At 38.5% G+C, this 21,236-nt stretch overlaps 1 protein-coding gene and 1 long non-coding RNA gene across 3 annotated transcripts in view; one reads left to right on the top strand and one right to left on the bottom strand.

Moving 5' to 3' along the window:
- LOC138758151 (uncharacterized) overlaps positions 1–21,236 on the bottom strand; it is a 111,717-nt gene that overhangs the window by 7,977 nt on the left and 82,504 nt on the right. The gene's annotated exons all lie outside the window — the stretch shown is intronic.
- The window catches only part of LOC138758132 (sodium/potassium/calcium exchanger 2-like), a 237,633-nt gene continuing 227,377 nt past the window's right edge, over positions 10,981–21,236 (top strand). The window contains exon 1 of one of the 2 annotated variants that reach the window (XM_069926631.1): positions 10,981–11,175. In XM_069926631.1, the coding sequence (XP_069782732.1) occupies positions 11,083–11,175 (93 nt within the window). In that variant the 5' untranslated portion in view covers positions 10,981–11,082. The remainder of the gene's footprint in view (positions 11,176–21,236) is intronic. The other variant, XM_069926640.1, reaches the window with a different exon arrangement.

Raw genomic sequence — 21,236 nt, 5'->3', positions numbered from 1 at the left:
TTGATGCACTGTCACTTGATTTTACTTTGTCCTGCAGGTCATATGTCGTCTTCTTACTTACCTCTCCCTCTAATCAAATTAAACATCTGTTGCATCTTCAGCCTCTTGGCCTTCTTTATCCTCTTTTGGTGACACACCTTCAGCCTTTTATCTTCATCACCTTTTGGTGACATATCTTCATATTCAGTCGTTGCCTTCGGCAATAATTTTGAAATGTCTTCATTCCCATCAACCAAAGCCTTGGCTTCTTCCCTTGCTAGATTCAGTTTTTCAGTGAGAACATATTTATTTCCTTTGTATCTAGTTTACGTTGGCTCAGTTCTTCTCTAAGATCCGCAGCCTTCATGCCTTCAATATGTTGCACCTTAACAGCAAAGTCAGCAGATGTTGCAGCCATTTTTACTCATCTTGTTCCTCCGTACTTCAAGCACACACAACACAAGCCAAATCAATAGTCCCCAATGGACTAGCAGCAGCAAAATCCAAATGGTGTTCAAACTTTCCACAAAATACACAGGATCCACAGGCAAAAGCCTACCACTTCTGATGGCCATAATGTGCTGGTATTAATAAACAAGTTTCCACCTGAGCATCCATCAATAATATTGCTGATTTTCAAGAAATGGCTTCACCAACATGATTATATGACACTTTTCAATAAGATTAGAAGATATGAATCCCTCTCTGGCTGTTACTCATGGCAGCTGGATGTGGATTACAAACTGCCCCTAACTCAAGGGGCACACACACAAAAAAATTACTTTCCTCACTTGCTAATTGTCAGGGTTAGGGTTAGGGTTAGGGTTAGGGTTAGGGTTAGGCCATCATATATGGCCATCAAATATTTTCAATATCAATCCAAAGCACAGAGAGTTTCTTTTGTATCTTCGATCCTTTAATTTTTTGTTCCAAACAATAAGCTATCACTGAATAAAAATATAGCGACTTTGCTCCAATACATAGTTGCTTGAAGACACTTGTTCGTGATGCATTTCAATTATTTTCAATACAAAACAAGATATATTTAAATCTTTTATTTAACATGTAATCTGGTAACTATCTTTTTTAACATTCAATGAAATGATTATAAATAACCTTGCATTAAAGTTCCATGAATCCAGAGTAACATTCATGAAGACGGTCATCAAAATTTATGATGATCCACTTACCCTCCTTCTTAACTGCTACCATGTTTTCTAATTATCTAAAGCTCCTGATTCGCATCATACACTTCAGCGCATGCTCCAACTGGGACTCCAATATACAAACGTACTGCGCATGCTCCAGCGGGCACTCTAATAAACCAATGCACATGCGCATAAGAACAAAGATGGCCACAGAAAGCTAAACAAATCCGTGGATGCCTCCAATGCTCACGGGGATCAACAGGACGCCGACCAAACTAGGTAAGTAAACAACTTAAACATACTGGCACCCAAAATTTCTTTTCTTCTTTGCCGGATTTAAGTTTATATTCACCTGTTTTAGGTGGAGATTTTAACTGCTGGTTAGATCGTTCATCCACTAACCCTGCCACATGAAGTAAATCTGCCTCATTAATTATTCTCTTATCAGATTATGGTATTTCTGACAGTGGGGGTTTCTTTCATCCTACTAATAAAGAGTATTTTTTTTCCTCACATGTTCGTCATTCACGTATAGATTACATTCTCATTGATAATCACTTAATCCCTGTTACACTATCAAGGACTCTTCCTAATTTTCCTCGAGTAAAAAGACACTGGTGTTTCAATTCAGTTTTACTTTCAAACAATGACTTTGTTAAATTTATGGAAGAACAGACAGCTTTCTTCTTTGATACTTATGTTTCACTGGAGGTTTCCAATTTAGTTGTATGGGATGCCTTGAAAGCTTTTCTCAGAGGACAAATTATTTATTTTTCTGTTACTAAAAAAGTGAAGACTAATAATGAAAGATCTGAATTAATTAACCAAATCAAATAATAGATCAACAGTATGCTCAAACTAAAAAAAAATCCAGAATTATATTTTAAAAATGCATCGAACTTTACATTTGATCTTCTCTCAACATATCCAGTTTTTGAAGGCTAAGAGTCACTTTTACATTCATGGTGATAAATCTGATAACCAATTGAGAGGATTTGGTGCTAAACAACATATTACAAAGATTCATAAAGATAATGGTAACATAATATCAGGTAAATGATACATTTAGAAAATGTTACTATTGTAATGGCCCACGAACCAAGTTGCATCCCAGCTCACAAAACCCTAAATGTTACTATTAACACAGGTCCATTACACTGGGGGACATCATGTCCTGTCTGAATATGGAAGAGATTCAATATTCAGTTAATAATTCAGGTATAGGATTTCAGATGTGGTGGGGTCATTCATGACTCATTTTCCCACTTTATAACTTTTCAGGATAATTTGACTCTCTAACCTACATTTTTAAAATTTTTTAAAAAAATCTCCCTTTGCTTTTATTTGAATGTTAAATATATATAACCTCAGAGCAGTGGTAAGGGAAAAGGGTTTTCTATTTTTTTTTCTTTTGTTGGAATATACTACCCAGATTATGATTTATGTATGTGTTTTTCAATTTATATACTTGTTTGGATGTACTGATTGTTGAATAGCCATGTGTAACAGTTCATAATGGATTTTCATTGTATTTTTAAATTTGTATTGTTTAAAACAAATAAAAAGAAAAGGAAAAAGCCCAGGACCAATTGCTATCAGCAAAACATGAAAATAAGTGAAAGAATAAATATTTGGTTGAAATTGTGAAAGAAATGGAGATAAAAGCTCTGCTTCTGAAGTGCCAGAGTGAAGAATATGAATGTGTGCAAAAATCTGTGAAAAATCTCTCAGCTAAATTAAAAGATGCCATGAAGGAAATTTGCCATTTACAAAAAATGCACCAATGAGGTAAATGAGCATGCTTCATTACTCAACAGGGAGAATCAGAGATACAAAATGCAAATGTCAGATCTTTAACAGCAGAATAGGGTGCTTTTGATGAAACTAGAAGATGTGCGACGAAATCATATTTTACATGAAGATGAAGTTAATTCTGCTGACATAAGCAGTTCCTTTGAAGTGATTTCTCAGCATCTGGTGACCTATCATAATGTTGAGGAACTGCAACAGCAAAATCAACAGCTACTGGCCACTGTTCATGAACTTGCTGATAAACAGGAAAAATAAGAGCAGGAGAAAGCCTCTTCATGAATTTCTGAATTTCAGCTGAATCTTGCTGATGCCCTGAATGAACTCGAATGACTTCATAAAGCCAGATGTCATCTGATGTAACTGAAGAAAGACTGGCCACGGAATGTAGATACTTTTGTTATGTACACATAGTATTGCATTTGTGGTTTTTTTCATGGGAAAGGATGTGTGTAAATAAGAACTACATTTCCCAGCATGCAATGCACGTAGGTGGTCAGGACACCGAAAATGGTATCTGACAGACGTCGTGGGCATTGTCACTGGAAGTCAGTTGAAGTAGCTCAAGGAAAATAAAGTCAGTTCTTCTAGAAAGAACAAGCATAACAGATACTGTGTAGCAAGATTATGAGAAAGGATCGGCAGTCAAGAGAACAAAACTGAAACCCAAGTTCCATGGTTTAATTTGGGGTACTTTGGAAACAAAATTGTTAAGGGTGATGACTACAGCACTGAAGGTCTTTAAATGCTCATAGTACAAGAAATAAAATTGATGATCTGGCGTGCAGCTGGAAGTTGGCAGGTGAAGACATTTTGGCCATCACTGAATTGTGGCTGTAAGAAGACTACAGCTGGAAACTAAATATTCATGGATACACAATGTTTCAGAAGGACAGGGAGGTAGGGAGAGGGTAGTTCTGCTGGTTAACACAGAATTAAATGTTTGAAGAGAGGAGACATTGGATCAGAAGATAGATAATATGAATGGGTAGAATAAAGAAACTGTAAAAGGTAAAAAAAAGACTCTGATGAGAGCTGTGTACAGGCCCCCCAAACCATAGCTAGGATGTGACCAGCCATCTGCAGTGGGAAAAAGCGAATGTGTAGAAAAAAAGGGCAATGTTACATTAGTCACGGGGGATTTCGAAAACCAGGTTGGTACTGACACCCAAGAGAAGGAATTCATCAAATGCCTTCAGGATGGCTTGGTAGAACAGCTTGTGGCTGAGCTGACCAGGCAATTCTAGATTGGGGAATGTGGAATGAACCAAAGTTGATAAGGGAGATAAAGTTAAGGGAATACTGAGCAGGCAGTGCTCATAATATGATGGAATTCACCCTGTAGTTTGAGAGGCAGAAACAAAAATCAGATATGTCATTATACCAATGGGAAAAAGGGGACTACAGAGGTCAGAGAGGAACTGGTAAAAGTTGATTGGAAAGGCACAAGAGCAGGGAGGATGGCACAGCAGCAATGGCTGGAGTTTCTGCGAGAAACAAGGAAGGTGCAGGGCAGGAATATTTTTAAAAAAAAATTTGAATGTAAAAATGACAACTCTGTTTGACAAAAGAAGTCAAAGCCAAAGAAAAAGCAAAAGAAACTGCAAACAAGAATGCAAAAGCTACTGGAAAGGTAGAAGACTGTGAAGCTTTCAAAAGCTTATAGAAAGGTTATTGGGAAGGAAAAGATGAACTTGGAAAGGAAGCTGGCAAATAAATCAAAAAGGATACTAAAAGTTTTTTTCTTTAAAAAAAAGGCAAGAGTAGATATAGGACCAATTAAAAATGATGCTGGAGAAATTGTTATGGGAGATGGCAATGGAACTGAATAGGTCAGTCTTCATTGTGAAAAACACTTGTAGTATACCTTTCAAGGTTGTCAGGAGAGAGATGACAGCATGCCAATTGCCACATTTGTGAAATTATATGCCTGTTAATGATTTGGATTACAGAATAAATTATTTGTATTGTGGAATAAATTGCTTTGTGGCTAAGTTGGCAGATGATACAAAGATACATAGAGGGGGCATGTAGTGAGGAAGAAATGGAAAGGCTGCAGAGGAGGAGAATGGGCAAAGAATTGGCAAATGAAATACAATGAAGGAATATCTCTGGTCATACACTCTGGAAGAAAGAATAAATGGCAGGTTGTTATTTGGATAGGGATCATTCAAAATTCAGAGCTGAAAAGGGATGAAACACCTCGGGCAGGATACCCTAAAGGTTAACCTCCAGGTTGAGTCAGTGATGAACAAGGTGAATGAAATGTTGATATTCACATCTAGAGGAACAGGGTAGAAGAGCAGGAATTTGATGATGAGGCTTCATAAGGCACTGGTGAGGCCTCACAGAGTTCAGGGTAGAGTTTTGGGCTACTATTTAAGGAAGGGTGTGCTGGAATTGGAGAGGATTCAGAGATTTACAAGAATGATCCCTGGAATAAAGGAATTAGCATATGAGGACTGTACTTCTTGGACTGTACTTCTTGGAGTTCAGAAGAATGAGGTGGTATCTAATGGAAATAGTTTCCCATGGAGAGGAATCAAGGACGAGGGCACAATTTTAGGATTGAAGAGCACCACTTAAAACAGAGATGCAGAAGAATTTCTTTAGCCAAAGAGTGGCGAACCTCTGGAATGCTGTGGAGAACAGTTTGTTGGGTTCATTTAAGGCAGAGATTGATAGTTATCAGAATAGTCGGAGTATCAAATATTATGGGGAGAAAGCAAGGGGTGGGGCTGATTGGGAGAATGGATTAGCTCTTGGTGGAATGACAGAAGACTCATCAGGCTGAATGGCCTGCTTCTGCTCCGATGTCTTATGTACCCCCAGGTCTTTTGTAATACGACACTCCCAGAATCAGAATTTATCATGAACTAGTCACAAAATTTGGTGTTTTATGGCAGCATCACAGCGCAAACGTTGATATTACGAATCATCTTACAACAATAATATTTTTAAAAATTAAAATAAAAATAGTGGTGCATGAGGAGCAAGGCAGTGTCTTTGGTTCATTGATCTTTCAGGAATCCGATGGCAGTGGGGAAGAAGCTGTCTCTGTGCCCCTGTATCTCCTTCCCGATGGTAGCAGAGTGAAGGGGTCATGGCCTGAGTGGCGGGAGTCTTTGAGGATAGAGGCTGCTTTTCAAGACACTGCCTCACGTAGATGTCCTTGATTGAATGAGACCTGGTGCTTATATTGTCGGAGGCCAAATTAACAATCATAAGGATTTTTTTTGCTTGGCCTGTCACCTCTATAGCAGACAATGATGCAACCAACCAGAATGCACTCCACGGTGCACCTGCAGAAGTGTTCAAAAGTCTTTGATGATGCACCAAATCTCCTCAAACACCTCATAAAGTATAGCAGCTTATGAGCCTTCTTCATGATTGCATTGACATGGAGGCTTCAGGACAGATCCTTAGAGATCTTGACACCCAGGAATTTGATGTTCTTGACCCTCTCCACTACTGAGCACTTGATGAGGTCTAGATTCTGCTCCTCAGACTCCTGGGCTCTATCATTCACTGTGTAAATGGTTAAACTTACCAAAGGGTAATATCTTGCACTTATTCCACTTTCCCAGTTCATTTTTTTGTAATCTTAGATAACCTTCACTGTCGAATATACCATAATTTTGCTGTCACCCACAAACCTGCTAATTACATTGTCATCCAAGTCAATAATATAAACAATGAACAGTTGACCCAGCAGCAATTCCCATAATACATCACTGGTCCAGTCCTCGGATCCAAGTAGCAGCTCTCCACTACAACTCTTTCTCTTACAGTCAAGCCAGTTCTGTATCCTGGATCTCATAGAATTTAACCTTCTGGGTCAGCCTCCTGGACCTCAACACAGGTCATATTATAGTCCTTGCAAACAGCTACCACCCTACTCTCATCAATCATCTTGGTCACCTCTTTAAAAATAAATTAAATTCATTTTCCACCCAAAAGGCAAATGCCTTTCCAAATGCAAGTAGATCCCATCACTCATATCCTCTCCAGTTACATAACCACCACTGACAAGGAGCCTGTAGTTCTGATGTACTTTTAAGGCCTTTTTTAAAATAAAGGCACAATATTAGCTGCCCTCTAATCTAATCATACCTTGTGGCTCAAGATCAATCAAACATCTCTACCAGGGCTCCTGCAATTTCTTCTCTAGCTTCCCACAAGTGGCATATGACCAGGCCCCAGGGATTTATCTACCTTTATGCTACCTGATTTTTTTTTCTCTCTGTAACCTTTAAAGGAGCAAATTTATCACAATCTACAGCCCATTCTGCGAGCAAATGGTAACATTTTGAAAGCATCAATTAAATCTACATGTGGAAATGATTCCCACTTAATTAGATGTTTCAAGTTGATAGCTTAATATTCAAGATATTTTGTTTCATTTTTAAAAGTACAGTGCATTTAGTTACAATTTTTAAACATTTTATGGCATTCTTCATATGGGTAAGGTAACATTTGTTAGTCCAGTTCGTTAGTCCTAACTACTCGCATTCTAAGCAGCTTGTAACCAATGTATTTGATACAATTATGGTCTTTCTTCACCCACGTTCAGAATTCTTGCGAATTACTGGTCACCTTTGGTGCACTGAATGCCAGTTGACAAAATGCTTTTAGCAACAATACACCCCCAAAAAATCGAATGAATCGAGGGAGAGCGGAAGAAATACGCGTGAAACATTGGAGCCAAGGTACCAAATCCCATGACCATCTAATCTCGCATTCACAGAGAAACAATCGTCTATTAATAAAACAAGCTGACTTGGACAAACTATCTAATCAGCAGCAATTATGTCACTGCAGAATAATAGATTGCTCACCACAGTGTAGTCAGCAAACAGAATGAGTTTGACCACGTTAAGTTTTGCCTGCAATATTGTTTGGTCGTCGGTAAACATCGTAGGAATGCGCAAAACGTGCTATAAACGATGGCACACCAGACCAGCAGATAGAAACTTTTTATGAACCGCCACTCGCTGACAGCCAAACGACATCACCTATTAAGTTCACAGCACTGGCTTGTTAATGGGTTATTTTGTGACAGGGTGGGGGGGAAATCACGTACACATCGATTCACTGACAAGCATTTTCCAGAGATTTGACGCAATATGCGCCGAGCATCTCCGGTGAAACCTTCCAGTGGCGAGATCTTCGATCGTCGGTGAATCTTGCGGCCCCGAAACTCGCATCAAATTCGATACAGTCTCCTGGAATACCCCCCCCCCCCCCAACCACTGGAAGTTAGCACTTTGAACAGACCATTCCTCTATTTTTGCATTGTGCATTCAAATAGACCGCGTTGGTAGCCATAACTACGGGTTAAAATAAAAATCAGCCTCCCGATGCTTTCCCCTTAGATGGCGGAGAAATAAAGCTAACCGGCGAAATAATTGTCGATTTTTTTTGGTGTAAAAACCTATTAAACGGCGCTCACGTGGTACACCCGCGTCTGAAGCTTAGATGATCTCTCTCTCTCTGGTCTCCCGAGGATGAAACCTGCTGGTGAAGGAGGATGAATCCAACCTGCTGCCAGTGTCCCGGAGCTTCTCCTGCACAGCAGCGACGCTTCAACGTGAAGAGGGGCAGGGAACGTTGGAACTCGAACTGCAGCCACTGAGCCCGGTGAGCCTCTTTTATTTTTCAGGTGAAAACTCTGCAAAATGTATCAATTCGCTTGTGTATGAAACCCATGTTTGATGCACTCGGGTTTGCGCTGTTTTGAAATGTATCATCTCCAAGCCAAGACGAGCTTTGCCAGGATGTTTTCACGAGTACAGATAGCGAGCATTTAAAATATCACCTGTACGTGATCAACAAAATCGCAGTTGGAGAAGGCGAGTGTCGCTATTGATTCGAGCCTCGGAGGGATTCGAATTAGGCAACTGCGCTGCAGGATATATTTTCATGTATGTCGTGTCTCATCGATTTTAGGAAAAGCTTGCAACTATTGATGCGAAGTGTTAGAAATACACACAGTTCATCTGACCATTTTGGGGGGGATTTAAAAAAAAAACGAACCTAAGAACCTTTCAGTCCTGCGGACTTTGCTCTTGGACACCCAACTATTTCTTAAATCATCGTCCCGCAGTGAATAGGGGGAGTTTGTGCATTCCAGTTTGATTTGTATATTCCACCAACCTTTCGTCAAAGACAAAAGGGTCGTAATTTAAGACTGCAATCATATTGCCCCTGCTGGTTCCGATCAAATCTTAAGTGAACGCAAGGTCGAAGAGCTCATTGTAATTGTCGGCGCTTGTCATCTCTAAGCCCGATCTGCTCATTGACACTGACCAGGGAGACGACTCGAGGGGCTTCGGCTGAACGTGAATTTAAATTACGGACTGCGGCTGCTTTCATCCCGTCTTGACAAAAGACCCGGTGAACTTGTTGTTGGACAGGGATGCGGTTCCACATCAAACCGAGACCGAGCTGACCGATCTGTTAAGCCCATTGTAGATCCAATGGAGGAGGACGGACACTGGCAGGTCCAGGTATCCCAAGTGAAAATTCCCCACCTCCCCCTGCTTCAGGAAGACAAAGGACAGTGCCATTTACCCCTTAAGACGGACGGTTCCCGTTAAGCGATGACCATTGTTCCACGCACCCCGTTCCAGCGAAGCGCAACCTGGTCTCGGGCTGTAAACGTACGGAAAAGCCCCTTTCCTATATTGGAGTGGGGACAATCCGTTCTGCCACTATGAAACCGAGGGGGCTAGAGGAGTGAGAAATAAACGAAGGCCACTGCAGTGGACCTTGATCTTGCCAAATCTCCTCTTGCTGCGTTTACCAGCAGGGGTCACTGGACTGTGATTAAAAAGCGAGAGCCTCGGTTGATGATTCCCCTTTCCCCTCCCATTCTGCTACTTAGTACACGAGGAGCAGACTTCACCGAGAATATTGGGAAGTAAGACTGCAGTCCTCACAGCTCCTGGTAATGTAACGCAAAGACCAGTCTTGCTGCATGTTGAAGTAACTTTATCACAAGGTTTAATTCAATCATGTATTTTTTTTATATATTAAAAAAACTGCCCAGTGTTACAATCCTCTATTAAAACTCTGATGCAAGTGTTAAGTGGCTTTGTATGTTTTGCAGGACGTTGAAACTCGCATCAATTTCGCCTCAAGCTTCGTTTTAAAGCACAAGTTGGCTCCCATGAGAAATTCCTCTCAAAGCCATGAAGACGGGTAGTGAATGAAGGATTCTTCTCTGATCACTCGACTTGTATAAATAAAGGAAGAACACGGCATTTCTGGTCAAGTCCAGAAGCGACTCGTCATGAATTCGAAGAACTTGAGTACTGGGGTTGAGGAGACGGGTCTGTGCTGTGGAGGGCAGCAACTCTCTTCCCATCCTCGGTTTTGCCGCAAGCACCGGTACCAGGCCAAGAGGAAGCTGAGGCTGTCGCGAGTTGTGGGCTTTTGCCTCGGTTTAATGGCTCTCAGCGCGTTCTCCATCTTATTCAGTGCCTTCGCCTGGAAATCAAGCAACTCCGCCAAGCCACAGGTCCAACGCAGAACTCTGCTGGGCTTTGAGGGAAAGCAGACATTTCCCAAGGTTCAAAATTATACCCCGAGATCTGCCCTCGCTTTAAGGTACGCGGAGTCGCTAGCCTCCAACTCTGAGAATAATTTAACCGATAGTGGAGATTATCCTCCGGATATTTTTTCATTGGAGCAGCGAAGGAAAGGAGCTATCATTTTCCACGTCTTTGGCATGATTTACATGTTCGTGGCATTAGCTATCGTGTGCGACGAATTTTTTGTACCGTCCTTGACAGTTATCATTGATAAGATGAAAATATCGGACGACGTGGCGGGGGCAACTTTTATGGCAGCTGGTGGCTCGGCCCCAGAGCTCTTCACTTCTTTAATAGGAGTTTTTATATCTCGCAGCAACGTTGGGATTGGGACCATAGTGGGTTCTGCAGTGTTCAACATCCTGTTTGTCATCGGGATGTGCGCTGTCTTCTCCAAAGAAATTCTGCGCCTCACTTGGTGGCCGCTCTTCAGAGATGTGTCATTTTATATCATTGACCTGATTTTGCTTATAGCTTTCTTTTTGGATAAAACCATCTTTTGGTGGGAGAGTCTAATTCTGTTGTCCGGTTATGGAAGCTACGTGATCTTCATGAAGTTCAACATTCAGATCGAAAAATGGGTGAAAAATAAATTAAACAGGAACAAAGTGGTGGAGGCGACAGCCACAGATGGCGATGAAAAGGTAGGTGTGATCTTATTTTATAGATGACCTTTGTCCTGAATCATTGAGGAGAGGCTTTCAAACGGTCCTGTGCGCTGCAATCTAAAAACGGGTCGTGCTGGAAGCTCATAGGGACAGAAATCCTTCGTCAAACTTGAGGAAGGGTTTTGCATGCTGACAAGTCCTAAGTTATTCGAACACGAGCTGAAAGGTTCCGCAATTAATGCCTAGAGAATTTTAAAACGGGGCTCTCACGGTCATATCTAATATTGGTAAGCATTTGATGCATGTCAACTCCATTCGGAGATAGACTCAATCGTTGGGTGCGGGAGACATGCTATTAACTGAAGTATCTTGGGTGAGCTGTGTTCATGCAGTCCAGCGGGCAATGCTATTTCATAATGTGGGTCTTGCTTTAAATTAAATGCTTTGATCTTGTTCATTGGTTTGTGCCCAAGAATACAATTCACAGGACCTCGATTGGCTGCGTTTCTAGTTGATAGCTTCCCAAACATTGAAAAGTAAAGCTTGAAACATTTTTTAAAAGCTTGCATCTATCAAAATTCTCCTGTCTATGCCATACCTGTATATTCTTGTTTGAAATAGTTGTTATATTATGCTTGATTAGATTTGAAAAGTTCGCTTGCAAAATGTCTTTTTTTTTTTAGCCATTTAGCACAAGTCATACAATATTTTGCCAGGAAAAACAAGGTATCAGAACTCTCACTGTGCTTGCTTTCACAATTTTAGTTTTAATTCTTTGTTTAATCAATATCATGAGCCTTTTATTTGATCTTCCTCTCAATGTATTTGATGCATTGAATGGAAACAATTAAGGTTGTGATCACTAGACTCTAGAATTCCGAGAATAAGCCTCAGTTTTACAGAACCACACTGCCATTCATTCTTTTCCTAATTTTGCAAAGATGAAGTGCAAGCAAGTATCAATACAATTCACTCACACAAATTGAAGAATAATTCTACTGTGACCGAGCCTGAATGAGACTTAAATCTACAGGATCCCTGTGATAGATGAAGATATTTGTAATTGGTTAGGACAGTGGTTCTCAACCTTCTTTCCCCACTCACTTACCCCATTAAGTAATCCCTGACTAACCACAGAGCACCTATGGCATCAAAAAAAGGTTGAGAACCACTGGATCAGGAGCATGGGCCAGCATTCTATTGGTATGCTCTTTTGCACAGTACAAAAGAACAAGAGGTGCATAAGGATTATATTTATTTCAATCAATTCTAATGACCAAATTAATGATTTACAAATGGCACAGTAATAATTTGTTGATTTTCCAGCAAATGTACCTCAAAAGAGCAGAAATGTTTTTTTTTACTTGAGTGTTCTAGTATGATCCCCTAAGATAAGATATCATTAGTTGTGTCTGCTATTATCTTCTCTCCATAGAGTGAGAAACACAAACACTGCTGATGTTGGAATCTTGAGCAGTCAAGGAATTCCTACAATGAAACCTGTGTCCTTGGCCTCATCCGTTAAAAGGGTGAGGCTAGATATAAATGTGAGGAACAATACATCATATTCCTTCTGGACACTCTTAAACCTAACAGCACAAACAATAATTTTTCTCACTTTCAGTAACCTCCACTCCTCTCCCCCCCCCCTCTAATTCTACTGTTTCCATCTCTTATTTATCTACTTTTTTTTGTCTTTCTGACTTCCCACCCCCCCCCCCCTTCCTTCCCAATAACTCTTCCCTCTACCTGTCTCTTCACACTTTCTGACCTACTGCCTTTGGGCCCTTCCTCCATGTTCTTTATTTATGCAATTGAATCATGATCAATTACACAAAGATTGAAGTTGCTTTTATTTACAAGAGATGGACAGCATCACTGTGTTGGTCACTCACACTGACCCAGACTTGTGGCATGACAGCCTCTATGGGGAAGGAGTCACGAGCTGGCTAATGAGAGCAGGATTAACCAGGAAAGGTCATGACTTTTTACATGTGGCATGCAAATGTATGCAATAGTGGTTTCACCACAACAATTGTAGTCTTGATAAAGAGTTTAATTTCAAAATGTTGACTGACCTGGATACTGTCTGATCTGCTGAGTTATTCCAGCAATTCTTTGTCTGCTTTCTTTCATGGACATTATTTGGTTTCATGAAGAATTGTGTTTTTTGGGGGGGTTTTATCAAAACCTTTTACCATTTTTCCACATAATGCCACACATAAAATACTACTTTGATAATATAATACCTTGTATTAAGTTCAGGCCATTAAATGTATATCAGAAATGTAACATCTGGAAATGCAGCAAATTCATTACTTGGTATATCTTTTAGTTCTAGTAAATAGCTGACAAAATTTGCGGAAGTGCTCCTTTTTGAAATTGTGGTTCATTCTTAGTTAATTTTAGCTTTTTGCCAGAATCTTGCTAGTTCAGATTCATATTTCCAAAAGTTTGTAGGAAGATGAAACCAAGAGAAGTTCTGTAATTTTGCCCTATTGTACTTTTTACTTCTGGAAATTGTACATTCTGTGATCGTAATGTTTTTGCATGCAACATTATGTGAAGGATTTTCCTTTTTGTAATTGGATTAAATCTATTTTACAAGATGAGGATGGATGAAAGTTATGGAGATGATGAATAGTGATGGTGACTGTACTGTTGTTTGATGTTTGGGAATAACTGCTGAAAGCTATGTTTAGGCTTCCTGGGTTGCAACAGCTGTATTTGTGATATCAAAAAGGAAAGTTAATCGTTTGCTCAATCGTTTCCTCTAATTTTCCATTTCTTCTTGTGCATCCTATCCCTTCCCCTGACAACATAACCAAGATGAATAACTTGCTCTGAGGAATTGCAATATAAATTCTCATGTTGGCTGTAGCTGGTACAATTCCAGTGCATTCCTGTGAGTGACAATGCAGAAAATTGAATTTGGCAAAGCAGATTTGTAATTTGCTTGTCTTTGATGTCTTTCAGTTTTGCTAACCTACAACCTTGTATGGGATAGAATCTGAATTTAGTTCTGATTTTGAAGGTGCAATTATCTTTGCTGCATTCATTTTGATACATCCAAGTGAACTCCTGCAATATGTATTATTTTTAGTCACGTATTATTCATGCCAATATATGCATAAATAGGACAATTTTTCTCTAAGATGGTAATCCAATAATACCACTCCAACTCTGGCTTAACATCTTCTGCAAGTATTTGGCTTGTGATTAATCTGTTCTGCAAATAATGAATATTTTGTATTACTAATGTGCACACAATTTGGTAAGGAAAAAACATTGGTTCGTTGATTGAAGTCTGTCCCGAACTCTCAGGATCTAATAATATGACTCCCTCCCATATTCTGAGAATTCGATACTTGTAATTGGTGTTTCCCCAGACATCTACTTTCAGTCACTGTTAAAAGTGATGAGGTATAATCTCAAACTTGGAGCAAAATGAAGATACTTCATGCAAACCATGCACCTCCTGTGTATGATAACGACATGGTATAAATGCAAATTTATTTCTCAGCACATGCTACTCATAAGCTGATTGCTACTGTTCCTGTATAAGCTTTAATGTTAACATCAGTGACAACTTTGCAGCAGCAGTGGATGAGGGGGTGTCATTTACAATCAGAACCAAAGAATGAGCAAAATTAAGAAAAGTATTTGAAATTTGTAGCTTCCCCAAAGGCAACAAACTGAGTGCATGAGCACTGTTTAACATTTGTGTGTTTGGAGGGCTTGCTGTTCTTTTGAAACACTTGTGTAGTATGGTGTCTGAATGTCCCTAATCTAATCTGACTGTCTTTTAAGGATGTGATTGACAATTTAACAGCAACTCTTCAGAAAATATTTTGGTTGCTTAGCGATTAATACTGGAAATGAGCACACAATGGGTCATATAAATCTTTAGAGTTGCTAGTTAAAGCCTAGTGACTGAGCAAATTTAATTTGAAACTATCAATATATTACATCTACATTTTCAAGTGTGATACTTTGTAATATTTGTCATTGCCCCTTTAACATTGATGTTATTTCAAAATGTCCAGTTATTCTATTATCACACTGCCAGGCCTCATCTATAGTTAGCTAAATATTTGTGGTCAAAGATTTATTTTATTGGAATGGAAATTGTGCATGAATGCCTTGATCATTTTTACAGGTGCTTCAAAGTACATAGAGTGAACATAGCCATGTGATAATATAGTCAACCGAAATAATCATGGCATTCTTTATCATTATTCCAATCCTGAATTTGCTATTATTTTAGTCTATTGTTGAAGAAGGCCATGTCTGATGGTTAAGAACAAGCCAGCATTACCACATGAAATAATTTGATTAATGTACTTGGGTTATTTGCCCAAAACATTGCTTCTTTTCTCCAGGGGTCTTTGTTTTACCTCTGCCCTCTTTACATCTGAATTTTTCTCATTTTATTAGTACGGATTTTAGTGTTATCTGTGCTTTTATCATGAACACTATTAAACCATTTGAACATCTGGATTTATCTAAACTGTAGAGCAGAAAGGGAAATGGGTATATGTGAAGTTTGATCCTTCCCCTCATATCCATCAGTGGGCTACTACTGCATGGTGTGCATTTGACTTTATTCCAATTCTGGCTATCCATTCCATTGGATGATGATCATTCCTTTCAGTCAGTTTGTGGAATTTCATATGAGGATATCTCAACTCCTCAGAAAGGAATAGTGTGTGCATGAATGGATTTAGGTAAGTAGGGGTCGAAACCCACCCTCTCGACATCCTCTCTGGGATCCAGTAGCATGGTGTGGTCCAAGACGGCTAGGGGAAGTTATGTTGCAGTGAATTACCAGACTAAGCTTCGATGCAAGGGATGCCCTTTCTGCGCTTCATGGCACGTGTTTGCTAGATGGCCTATGAGAGGGTTCATCTGCCCTTTGATAGGTCTTGTTCTTTATTCTGCATGGTGTCTTGCCACTCACCTCACCAGGCAAGCCTGGTGGGGGAGCTGGTTTAGTCGCTGATCACCTGACCATGCAACAGGTACCAGTAGTACTCAGACAAGTGACCTGACCAGTAATAATTTCTAATGACATTAAAGTTCAAGGTGTGGATCATTAACCTATAAAGCTCTTAGTGGCACATGTCTTCTTGAAGATAACATGCATTGATGGCTTCCAAAGCAAGAAGCCATTCTCAGCACATTTAAAATACACTTGCTTGTATCTGTCAAATTTAAACTATCTGTTTAATTTTTCAGTTTTCATGCACGAGGTGTTTTCATGCATTTTAGATGAAGCACATGTTATCATACCTGACTGTTCTGTTTAGTTTCTGAAGACCATGTGCAAAGTACTTGAAGCTGATTTGAATCAAAATTAAATAAGTCAATAACAGATTTTAACACAAGGAGTGTGACAGAAGGTTTTTATTGAAACAAATTTAATTTAAATATTTTTAGATAACAATCCTCTTCTAAAACTTGATCTCTGTGGAGGAGGATTCCTTCCATTAGAAACTGACCAATGCAATATCCTTCTAGTGAAGGATCCACCATTGCTTTTAACCATGGTCTTTATAAATTGTCTGCTATCAACTACCAACTTTCCCACCCTTCTTAAAAATTGTTCACTATTGCTATTTAGCTAGCACTTTCCCACTGTCCCTTATAAAGGTTTATATAGGTCGGCACAACAACAGCAGGGGCTGAAGGGCTCATACTGTGCTGTTCACAAAGTTTAATTATGTTATAATTATGCATGATTAATTTTGTTAAAATATAAGATCATAACATTTTTTATAAATTTTATTTTTTATTTGTGTCAAAACATACAGTATTTATCCATGAAAACAATAAAAACTACGACACAGGTAATACAGTTTTTATATATTTTCTCCCCTCTACCCACCCCCCTCCCTAAAAAAGTAGGAAAAAAGAAAAAGAAAAGCCTGCCTAATAAACTTGTATCTTTTAATTAATTTACTGCAATTTGCATAACAATCTTAACCCATAACTAATTAGGGTAGGTTGGATGGGGGTGTGGTGGATGCTACAGGCAGAGTGGTAGCAATAAAATCCATGGAGGGTTTCCAAATCTTATCACATTTTTCTGGTTGATTTTTTAAATTATACATTATTATCTCTAATGATATACAATTTAATAATTCCATTCACCATCTATTCAAACCCACAATATCACCAGATTTCCATGTTACAGCTATAGATTTTTTTTACTATTGCTACACTTAAAAACTTCTTTAGATAAATATCTAACTTCAATTGGAAAATATCTCCCAATAAAAATACTCTGGAATCCTTCAAAATTTGCATCTTCAAAACTTGTCCCAATAAAATACTTCTGTCCTTCCAAAACTTATCTACCTTTTCACATTGCCAGACTGCATGCAAGGCCATAATACATTGATCAGGATTTGGGCAGGTCCACCATCACTCGATGTGACATGACATCAGCAGTAGAAGGTAGAACAGTCTTAACCCTGGGGATGGCTCCTTGCAAGTGTGAAAGCATTCAGTGTCCCAGTTAGGAGTGGTCAAGTGTAAAAAAACTTAACCCCATTCCTATCTCAGGACATTGAACTGGCAATTTAGTGGGATGCAAGTGTGAAAGAGGCTCCAGTTTCTATTTATTTTAAAATGATCGCGTGTCGCTTGCTTGAATGTGGCTGGCGGCGGCATTGTCGGCAGAGCCTATTTTTTTTTTAAACTTTATTTAAGATTTTATAACATGAATAACATATAGGATTACATTTAAAAAAAATTAAGAATAAAATAATAAAATTACAATACAGTATCAGTAATCTGAATAAACTATACCCTCCCCAATAATTATTACACATTAATAACCCAACTCAAATTAGTCCAACCCCCCTTTCCCCCCCAAATAAAGAGTGAAGAATTAATAAAGTTAATAATATATGTGAGAAAAAAAACCCACTTACAAAAAAAACAAAAACATAACCAATTAAAATACTAACAAAAAGAAAAGTAATTAATACTAAGATATCAGATTTAAAAAAACATATTTAAATCAAACTTAAATGCATATATTTAACAAACGGAGTTAAGATGAAACATATTTAACTCAAACTTAATATAAAAAATTAGTAAAGTTAGTAACATTATCTATCAAAAATTCTTAAGCAATAATCAATTCTTAAAAAAAATTGTAGCATGAAAAAAAAGATGAAAAAAAACTTTCTCTATAGAGAAATATCAACTAACTTCACATTAATCATCATATTAATCACATAAACCACCATCTTAAAACAAAATTCAAGCCTCATTAAGCATTGTACAATTCAATTTTAGTACTCTTCCACCATTTTTCCCATTTACTCTTGAATAGTTATCCAATAAAAGCTCCAATACCACATTTAAATATCCCCAATCATTACGTTAAAATTCAGATATTCAAATAATAAAAACACATCTACAACGAAATCTATATCTTCAACAAATGGAGCATAAACCACAAACACAATTCAAGCCTCATTAAGAATTGTACAATTCAATTTATAACTTTCACCATTATTCCCTTCGTTCTATAACTAAAATAGCAAAATAATATACACCAGAATTACCACTCCTTCACCTTAAAGTTAAAGAAAAAATATTTTAAAAAAACTTATCCATCCCATTCACATTTAAATTTCAGATATTCCTTATCTACTGAATAAACTTTACAAAAAAAACCACATCAATTTTTAGTTTTTTAAACAATCAAATACTTTCTTATGCTTTTTTTATATTTAAACAAAAAAAACCCTTCACTCTTTAATCTAATAATACAAAAAAAGGAAAAAAAAACGGGTAGGAGGTTAAAAATACCCCCTACCGTCTAAACCGCGCAATGCGGTAACTCCCAAAAAAAAATGGGTGTGAGATAACTCACACGTAGCAGATGACTTTCAGGAAATAGTGCCTATCCAGTTCTCTCCCCCAATTCTCACTTCATCTTAAACTAACATCATCATTATTTAATATCCCTTTTTTTTAAAAAAAACATTAGAAAAAAAAAAGGACAACTCTTCTTTTAATCAGCTCCAACTGCTGAGTCACCATTACAACCATTCCTTCTTGGAGCACGGCTCTTTTCTTCCATCTCTTGTCTCCTTAGAGATCGCAGCGGACTATGTCTCTTTTGAAACTGAGTAATTGGCAGCTCTTGAGCAAATGCTATAGCTTCCTTTGGAGAATCAAAGAACTTTGGTTGGCAACCATCTTGGAAAACCTTCAAAACAGCTGGATATCTAAAGGTTACCTTGTAACCTTTCTTCCACAACAACTCTTTAGCAGGATTGAATTCTCGTCGTTGGAACATAACTTCTTGACTCAAATCCACATAGAAGAAAACTCGATTATTTTGAATCATCAAGGGTGATTTTCTCTGTTGTGCATTTCTAATAGCCACTCGTAAAATTATTTCTCTGTCGTAATAATTCAAGCAACGAACCAAAACAGGTCTTGGACTTTGACCTGAAATAGGTCTTCTACGCAAGGCTCTGTGAGCACGTTCCAGTATTATACCTTCCGGGAAATGTTCTTGACCCAGCACCTGCGGAATACATTCAGTAAAAAATGTTCTTGGGTCTGGTCCCTCCATACCTTCCGGCAAACCAATAATTTTTATATTGTTCTGTCTGGATTGGTTTTCCAAATAATCAATCTTTTTCACCAATTTTTTATTTTGAGTTTGTAAGTCTTCGACCATTTTGGTCACATCAAAAACTTGATCCCGTATTTCGTCTATATCATCTTCACACAAATTAAATTTATCTCTCACTTCAAGCTTAAAAAGCTCCAAACTCAGCCATCTGTTGAGAATGTATTTTCACCAGAGTATTAAACCTAGTACCAAGTTCAATCATAATCTTGGATAATCCCTGCATTGTATAAGATAATTTAGATTCAAGATTCACAAAAATCTTTTCAATTGGAAGAGATTTTGGCTCAACAGATTCCTGCTTCTACTGCATAACCAAAGGATCTTCTGTTCCTTCCTTCATTCTGGTTGCCTTCCTTGTAGTATGACTGCGTGTGGAAACCCCAGCCACAGCCTCTCCAGCAATGACTGGAGGACGCTGGCCGGGGTTTTCCCCAGTCCATAATGTATTAAGTTCTCCCAGTACATCAAGTTGTATAGGTTTTTCTATCTCAAGAGACGCAGTTTGCAGCGCCACCTCTACAGTTGACAAATGCCTTTGAGTAACTCTTTGTTCTAAAGGCTGTTTGGCACCCTCTTTAGGGGGCTCTACTGATGTAACATAGAGCTCTACATCCGAACACTGTACCTCTCTCCTGGGATCCATTTCACGCTGAGTCCCGGTGACTTTCCTGTAGGTAGGCTCCAAAACTTGAACTTTTGAAAAATGTAGTTTTTTTGATGATCTGTTGTCAGTTTTTTTTGCTCTTTTCCACCAATTGTACCATCATAAGTTAAATTAACAGCACTGAAATTATCTAAACTTTTAAAGAATTTTAACGGGCATTTCTAGACAAAACAATAAGATAGAGTCAGGAGAGGACTGGAAGGCACGTCTGATCCTTATGCCATCTTGCCACGCCCCCCCGGCAGAGCCGATTTCAAACATTTAAGAAATCCGATGATGGTGTTTAAACTGGTCTAGCCATCCATTGCTAGCTTTGAACTGGAAGGTTTCTCCATTGATCTGCTTGTCAAACTTCTCTGCTTGAGCTTTGAAAATAGGACCACTCATACAGGGAGTCATCGAGGCTGGCATCTTTGGCTATCTTCGGTGTTTAGCTTTTACTCCTAATTTTTCAACTTTTTAAAGCAACACACATAATTTCTTGATTTCCAGCCACAAAATGTTGATTCCGGTATCCCAAGGTCTCATGCAAGTTGAGTTTGAATTTTATTCTTGATTAGGTAAAGTGCATGAAGTTTATCTTTCACAGAAAAAGATTTTCTTTTTCTCGCAGTTTGTTCCATTTTTAATTTAACGCAACAAAAAACTTTTCAGTTCCTGAATGACCAAAAAAAACCCAGTGCAATGACTCATCGCAATATATCTAAATTCACGTTAAATCGGGGCCCGTAAAATCAGTGTTTCACTATATTAATCAATAGCTCATTC

The sequence above is a fragment of the Narcine bancroftii genome, chromosome 1 (assembly GCF_036971445.1).
Source record: "Narcine bancroftii isolate sNarBan1 chromosome 1, sNarBan1.hap1, whole genome shotgun sequence".
NCBI lineage: Eukaryota > Metazoa > Chordata > Chondrichthyes > Torpediniformes > Narcinidae > Narcine > Narcine bancroftii.
The sequence above is the reverse complement of the archived record's forward strand: the minus strand, read 5'-3'. Positions and strand labels throughout refer to the sequence as shown.